The 7,237-nt window shown below is 39.4% G+C and overlaps 2 protein-coding genes across 5 annotated transcripts; one reads left to right on the top strand and one right to left on the bottom strand.

The window, feature by feature from the left end:
* Window positions 1-3,025, top strand: knop1 (lysine-rich nucleolar protein 1). Of its 4 annotated transcripts, XM_058641379.1 has the most exons (6): window positions 46-97; window positions 520-557; window positions 682-1,803; window positions 1,895-1,966; window positions 2,064-2,132; window positions 2,301-3,025. In XM_058641379.1, the coding sequence occupies exons 3-6, from the start codon at window positions 721-723 to the stop codon at window positions 2,604-2,606; spliced, it is 1,530 nt and encodes a 509-aa protein (XP_058497362.1). In that variant the 5' UTR covers window positions 46-97; window positions 520-557; window positions 682-720; the 3' UTR covers window positions 2,607-3,025. The 4 variants fall into 4 exon arrangements, with proteins under 4 accessions (XP_058497360.1, XP_058497361.1, XP_058497362.1 ...); XM_058641377.1 differs by lacking the exon at window positions 520-557 and having other exon boundaries at window positions 1-97; XM_058641378.1 differs by lacking the exon at window positions 520-557 and having other exon boundaries at window positions 36-119.
* A 625-nt stretch (window positions 3,026-3,650) lies between these two features.
* Window positions 3,651-6,904, bottom strand: exosc1 (exosome component 1). The gene is made up of 8 exons (XM_058641382.1): window positions 6,750-6,904; window positions 5,395-5,510; window positions 5,048-5,122; window positions 4,878-4,966; window positions 4,754-4,787; window positions 4,607-4,657; window positions 4,253-4,337; window positions 3,651-3,941 (listed from the first exon to the last, which is right to left on the bottom strand). Exons 1-8 carry the CDS (start codon window positions 6,775-6,777, stop codon window positions 3,835-3,837), a joined length of 585 nt encoding a protein of 194 aa, XP_058497365.1. The 5' UTR covers window positions 6,778-6,904; the 3' UTR covers window positions 3,651-3,834.
* Between the last annotated feature and the right edge of the window lie 333 nt (window positions 6,905-7,237).

Here is a 7,237-nt window from a genome sequence, read left to right as displayed (position 1 = left end):
CGTTGACGAGAGCGCGCTTGTTGCTACCGACGCCATATGACCGACGCCATGCTCTAGCAACAAAATACGTCCGGGTCAAGATTGTAGCCGGTTCCATGTGAGTTATCAAATTGTGTCAAGTTAGTAACTACACTTACAATTTTCATAACACTGCAGCTGCGCTAGAAAATAGTCTCATAATGTGGTTCAGTGAGTTATTTGTTTTTATCTTTAACGTTTTAGCTGCTATGTAGCAACTGTTGGCGAGCTAGCTTGTCTGCACGCGAGTCTGATATAACCAAGTTTTCTCGTTCTGCACTTAAAGTGTAGTTCTCCCCTTTCAGTCTCGTATTTGAAAATTAGAAAACAAGTCCGCTTATATTAAATCACCAAACCACATCACAAGTATTAGATACGTCAAAGGCGTTGCCTAAATCATGGCGTGTTTTGATTATAGTGTCGTGGAAGTGAGCTTACTCATGAGCACATGCCCATTTCAAATTGTACCTGCAGAACACTCTCCTCGTTCTATTGTTTCAGGCGTATTCTGATGCATTAAAAGTGAAATACCACCAGTAGTGAGTGATACTTTTGTATAAAACATTAAGAACACATTTCAACACGTGTGAGTATACTGCAATGTTCTGGTATTTCACGTCAGAGAAAGGTATTAATATGCAGTAATTGAACTTCTGTCACCAGAAAAGCCAGCATTTTGTTGCTGAGGAAAGGCCAGTGAAGATGGAGGAAGAGAAACATGCAAAGAAGAAACTCAAGAAGGGACAAACCTCCGTGCCTGAAAACCCAGACTGCTCTGTTGATGTTGGGAGACAAACAGAGGTGAAGAAAGCGAAGAAAAACAAAAGATCTGCGACATTTGTTATAGAAGTGGAGGATCAAAGTTGTGAAACAGAGAGGAAGAAAAAGAAGAGCAAAGAAAGTGTCAACGAATCACCGAATGATGCTTGTAGCTCTGATGCCACAGGGGTCAAAAACAAGAAGAAACCAGTAGAAATTTCACAAAGTTCAGTAAAAGAAGACATAGAAAACCAGCAAATAAGAGTAAAGAAAGGAAAGAAGAAGAACAAAGTACAAACTAAAGCTGATATTGTGACGATAAACAAAGAAGAGGAAGAAGAACAGCAACCTGAAGAGAATAAAGTGCCAAAGAAAGCCAAGAAAGTAAAAAAACTTATTTTAGCTGTAAGCACAGAGGAGACTGTGGAGCAAAGTAAAGAAAAGAAAAAGAAGAAGAAGAAATTGTCTGTGGAAGAAACGGCTATAGCTGTTGTTAAACCAAGTATAACGAAAAAGAAACCTAAAATGGGAGAAAATGCATTTGAGTTAGAAATAGTTGCAGGAGAGAGAGAGGAAACGGAAACGAAGATAAAGAAAAAAGCCAAAACTGAAGATGATGAAAATGGAATAGAAACACCTGACAACAAAGGCAACAACAAAAAGTGCAAAGCAAAAAAGAAAGAAAAAGAAAATGTGATGGGTGAGAGTGAGACTATTACGGAGGACGGGAAGACGGGGCTAAAGAAAAAAGGGAAAAAAGGAAAGGACAGAAAAGTGACAATGGAGGTCAGTGAAGAAGAAGAGCTGGAACCGAAGAAAAAGAAGAGGAAAAATGAAAGATCACAGGAAAAAGAGCAAACATTTATCACATGTGAAGAAAATGAAGAGGATGGGCAGAATGGAGTCACTGTGGCAAATGACACCAGCAAGAAAATCAAAAAGAAGAAGCTGAAACAAGCGGAGAATGATGTTGGAGTTGAAACTAGTGCAAACAAGAAGATAAAGAGGGAGAGCAACAAAGAAGAGGTGAATGAGGAAAACACAAGTGTCTGTTATCAGAGGTCACACTGATGTTTGTTATTTTCTGTACATGGAGTGAACCATGTTTGTGTTTCAGGAATCCCAACATGGGGAGGTTGTGTTTCTGTCAGCAAAGAGTGGAAACGTTGATGAAGTCACCATCAACAAGGTAAACAGAGCGGTGACTCTATCCAAACATGATTATTATTGATTATATTTCCTTCCAAATAACACAGAAAATTGCACTGTAATGTGTTTTTTCATAGGAGAGGAGACGGGAACTACAAATGGAGATTGACAAGGCTTCTCAGCCTGAAAAACCAGCTAAACCTTTGGTCAGTACTTTGTGTGAAATTTGTGTGAAAAATGTTGTTCCAGCTTTGTAAATCACCTCTTCACTCAGATTTCACATTGCAACTGATTCTCAGACTGTTCATCTCTTTACGAGTTACATGTGTGGAATTAGTAATAAAAATAACTGGCCTCTAATGTGTGTCCGGCAGGGTTTGGGTCAGTGGAGCACGGCTGAGTTTGACAGCTCTGAGCAACAACACAAGTTCCTCCGCCTTTTGGGCGGCTTCAAAAAGGGTTTGCAGCCGGCTGCTGCAGGCACTGGTGGAGCAAGTATGGCAATGGGGAAAGACGCACAGCAGAAATTAAAGCAAGGGCTTCTGGGACAGTTTGAGAGTGCTCAATCCCGCAGAATGGACTTCAATAGCAGAGGGGCAGGACTTGGGTTTAGTGCACCGTCCAATAAGAAGTTCTCCATTGACATCAATGCAAGTCGATCAGTCCACTTTGATGACTGATTGTTGATTTATAGACTGAGCTGTCTGCTCTGCTTCTGTGGAAGCATAAAATGTGTTTGAAAATTAAGTCAAACACAAAATTTCTACATGTATATACTGTATAATTAACATACATGACAGTCAAAACTGAAAACAGTCTCCTCTTGAGAATATAATGGATTATCAGTGGGTTTTGTTTTAATCAGTTTATGTATGTAAAATGTTCCTTTAACAAAGACATTTTGAGTCATAAATGTACTTTAAAGTTATATTTTAGTTTTTCTGTTTGTCACTGATAGGATAGTGGTAATATGTAGTGCTTGTTTGTGTTTGAGGTAATTTTCTTCTCGTTGCAAAGTAGATGTGTACATGTCTGAAGTGTAAAACAATATTTTTGTCTTATTTTCATGACAAGAAAAAAACTACTTGTCTTAACAGTTTCTGATAGTCCTTTTATTTCTAGCTTGCACAACATCGTTTGGTAAAGTGAAGAGAGAAATCAGGAAAGAATAAAGTTCACTTTCTTCAAAGGCAAAATAGAAATATTTCTTCTAGCTCGTCGTGGGCTCATAGTGTGCTTTAAAACAAAAAAACTATCTGACTATCATGCGTTATACTTCAGTATTCCGTGAACAGTAGGTAGCTGCATTTTAAGTTGGTTTGAATTGAAGGCTCTTTCAAACACCTGTTTTTTTCCTGTAAAACTGCTGTGTCCACCTGTTGACTTGAAAACGGAAACGCCTGAGAAGTGTAAGCACAAAAGTGAGCCTCAGGAGCCTGAGATGGCACTAACACTTTAGGTAAGCAGCCTTTTTTTCTACTTAATCGCATCCTCATTTCAGACCAAATGCAACCTCTGCTTTGTGTAATGATTCCCGTTTACAAAAAAATGTGTTTATTTTTTGTCTTTACATGACATCACCAAACGTTTCACAGCTGCACTGTAACACCCTGGGATTATGAAGTCTCATTAAGAATACTGTATGTCCTGACAGAGTAGCCGTTTGGTCTGATGCTGCTTCAGTGTTTTTCTTTAACCTGGCACAATCCACTGATGACACAATGTGCATAGGGAAAACTATTTTTAATAACACTTACGAAAGACATGAAACTAGGAGTAACCAACAAATCGCATAATTGTCCAGTCTCTTAAACATCTGAACAATATCTGAACATCTTGACAATAGCGACTGAAGGGGGGGGGGGGGAAGCTGTGTGTTCCTTGTGGGGGAAAAAGAAGTTTCAGGACTCATGCCTGTAGATATTCCGGTTGCACACGCGCCACTTTGCGGAACTCTTTGTTGTGCGTCCTTGGGCACTGCATCTCACACCAGCTGATGGGAACCATCTGGACACCTGGTAAACAAAAGAAAAAAATTAGTGTTAGAAACAAAAGTGGTCAACAATTAGTGTCACAAATGCAAACTTGGAAAAAAAACAACGTATAGGTTTCCTTGGTTTAAGAGCAGTGTGGACACTAAAAGATAATGTGAATGTTCCAGAAAAATAATGTATAGATTTGAGTCTTACAAAACCTGGACTGTAGCTTCTATTGTCACTTATAAATAATACACTACAATGCAAATGTATGTGTTTCACACCGCCATATCTAAATGCCTGGAACAGACCAAATGTGGCTTGATTTGAACAGAAACTTCAAGGGTTACCTGCTTCACTGTGTGCCACTACGACTCCCAGCTCATTCTCTGCTGTTGTCAACAAGTAGTTGGACTGAACGTCACCGAGGGAAATCTGACGTCATGGGTCAAGGGTCAACATTACACAAATACACAACAAACACTTCCCTTTTAGGTGTGACTTCACTTATATTGGAAAAGCAGTAATAGCTTTAATAGTTTTTAAAGTGATTGTGCATCTTTCATGGAAACATTCCCACAGTTAATACATAATAAACATATTATATATGACGTACACAGATAAAAAAATATGCAAAAGAATTTGATGTATAAGCTGAATAGTTTAATTGCTGATGAATATTTTTTAGGGTAGGTAAAGGATACCACTTTTGCAAGGACGATGTCACCAGGTCTGAAGCTTTTGTATGTTTCCACCTGTTAAAAAAAAAAAAGCCCCAGAAGGATAAACATGAAGTTTTTTGTTTCAGATTTAGGATGTCACGTTTGTTGAGCACATTCATTCAAACACACCTTGTCTTTTTCTGTTGCGCGTACATCTTCTTTCCTGCAGTCAGAGGAAGTGAGTTCAGTTTTAAGAGAGCAAAAAATAAAAACATTCACCATTGCTGCACTGTAGAGGAAATTACGAGGTTACCTGATGGTCCCCCTAAAGCGGTCCTTCAGCGGCGTGGAACCTACATAGAGAATATGGACCTTGGCGTATCTGGGGTTGATGCTGGTCACCTGTCCAATACAAAACACCACGGTGATGAACAGATCAACATTAAGACCTTAAGAATTATAGAAACTGATTCCACTGCATACCTTACAGGTGACTATTGCTCCTACATCTGGCAGCAGCTGTGTTTCCGTTTCCCTCACTACTGAGATCACAGGTAACTAGACAAAGAAAAAAAAAAAAAAAAATCACATGCAGCATTAATACAGAAAGCAGTTTTCTTTACTCCAGTTTAAAAAGAAAAGAAAAAAACTCAAGAAAAGACATGCCATACTAAATGTCATGCATATTTCTCTACAGCTGGTGAACCCACCCATTTCACTACAGTCACATTCATAAATGTTGTGCAATATCTTCGTCACACCTGTATCACATGCCTGACTGACTGCTCCCACACCTCTCTCCTACCCACAGCAGCCACCACACCCCTCACCTCCTCTCCTTCGTTTTTTCTCAGCACATAGCCCGCTAGTGAGGAGTATATGTAGCCGTGCCGTAGATATACTCCTGTGCCGGGAATACAGTCTTCTGTGCTGCATAGTTTGTCACCTGTGTGCAAAGAAGCGGAGGAAGACATGGATATAGTGTCAATGCAGGGAACATATAAAACCATATGTTTCTTCAATAGCTGTGTTTTTGAATTGCAGAAACCCATTGAGATATAACACATATCTAGTTTGCACATTTTGCCTCAGATGTGTGATACGTTTCCCTCTTTTCTGCTATTTTCTGCCCCGTAGAAGAACTTTGAAACCATTTAATTCATCATAATAATTGTTGATATTAGGGTTGCATGATATTCTTGACACAATATCAGTAAAGGCTGATATTGACATTAAAACATATGATCAAATATTGGCAAACATGCCAATACTTCCCCATATGACTACTGATTAAAACAGTAGGCTGCATAGGCTGCTGCTACCTCCTTGACTTCTATGCTTGGCATCTCTTCAACTTTCACTTTTCAGTGTTTGCACAATTGCTATAGAATGAAATATAAAGCCCATTTTAATGGCGTTTCCTTCTAAAAACTCCTGCAATAACAAACACTCCAACACAGAAGAGATTAGAATTTTGGCCATAACATCCAGCCCAATTCCAATATATAAAAAGATACAATGCACTGAGAGAAAAGCCTCACTTTTTGAGTAGATAAAGTCAAACGTAAGTAATAGGTCAAATATTTTTGTTTTGTTTTGCACTAGAGAGAAACGTTTCATATACAAGGGGAGCGAAGGAAAACAAGTGAGACGAGGAATGCTGCCGAGCTGTCCTGAGGCGATGGGCACGGCCGTGGAAAGTAAAAGTCGTCGCGGTCCTGCACACGTACAGTGATTTATCTTATTTACCGTAAAACACCGGGACAAAAAGAAGGTAACAACAGTGTGGCAATGAGAGAAGGTTGGTTTTTAAGGGAAAGGTGGGTAGGAAAAGAGAATATGTAAGGGAAGGGAACGAGGCGGCGGTGTAGTAGCATTGCGAGCATCCAACTCACGAGAAACACTTTAAAAAAAAGAAAGAAACGTGTCTAAAACATAGACGGAGGTGAATCACTCCACCTCCGTCTCAGGTCCAAAAACTACAGCGAAATAAGAAAATACGAAACGACAACAGCGTGTTTAGCCAGAGCACACACACCCCACACACACACATGGTGATAAGTTATTACAGAGCAAGTCAGTCTGCAGTTAAACTTCACACAAGCACAAAAGAAGCCAACGTGACCATACAGTGACGAGGAAGTACACCGTGACATCTAGTAAAGACAATATTTAAGGAGCTCACCTGGAACACACAGCTTCATGGGCGACATGTTTTCGAGAAGAGCAGAGCGAGAGGTGATTGGCTGAGGCGTAGAGCGAGCGTCGGCTCTGATTGGCTGCTACGCTGAGAGGAACTGGTAGACGACATGTCGATGCGCCGCCATGTTTGTTGAGGCATGCTTGGGAACATGTGACCTGTTCAGCCGACAGTATAGAAACGCGCAGAAGCGTGTAAATATCAAACATCTAGTAATCTAGTAAAATAGCATGTTTTAAACATTATAACCCTAAACACCAGATCAAAGTCAGAACTCCGACTTTAATTACAGAATTCTGGCTTTTTCTTTCTTGAAATGTGTTTTTAATTAATTAATTAATTTCATGTGTTATTTTTTTTGCTTTATTTTTGTATAATTCTTTTACTGCCTCACAGCACCTCAAGTTTAAAAAATTCCTATCCATTTATTTATTTGTTTTCCGATTTTTTTATTTTTTTGCCATCATGTGTAA

Source organism: Solea solea, chromosome 10 (assembly GCF_958295425.1).
Source record: "Solea solea chromosome 10, fSolSol10.1, whole genome shotgun sequence".
Classification (NCBI taxonomy): Eukaryota; Metazoa; Chordata; class Actinopteri; order Pleuronectiformes; family Soleidae; genus Solea; species Solea solea.
This window is presented reverse-complemented; position numbering and strand designations above follow the sequence as displayed.

Excerpts from the sequence above, each read along its gene's own strand:
- knop1 (XM_058641377.1), top strand. The coding sequence starts at position 721 with ATGGAGGAAGAGAAACATGCAAAGAAGAAACTCAAGAAGGGACAAACC. Across the intron at positions 1,804-1,894 it reads GGGAGAGCAACAAAGAAGAG|GAATCCCAACATGGGGAGGT; the intron begins GTGAATGAGGAA and ends TTTGTGTTTCAG. Across the intron at positions 1,967-2,063 it reads ATGAAGTCACCATCAACAAG|GAGAGGAGACGGGAACTACA; the intron begins GTAAACAGAGCG and ends GTTTTTTCATAG.
- exosc1 (XM_058641382.1), bottom strand. The coding sequence starts at position 6,777 with ATGTCGCCCATGAAGCTGTGTGTTCCAG. Across the intron at positions 4,788-4,877 it reads CGCTTTAGGGGGACCATCAG|GAAAGAAGATGTACGCGCAA; the intron begins GTAACCTCGTAA and ends CTCTGACTGCAG. Across the intron at positions 4,338-4,606 it reads ACATCGTCCTTGCAAAAGTG|ATTTCCCTCGGTGACGTTCA; the intron begins GTATCCTTTACC and ends CCATGACGTCAG.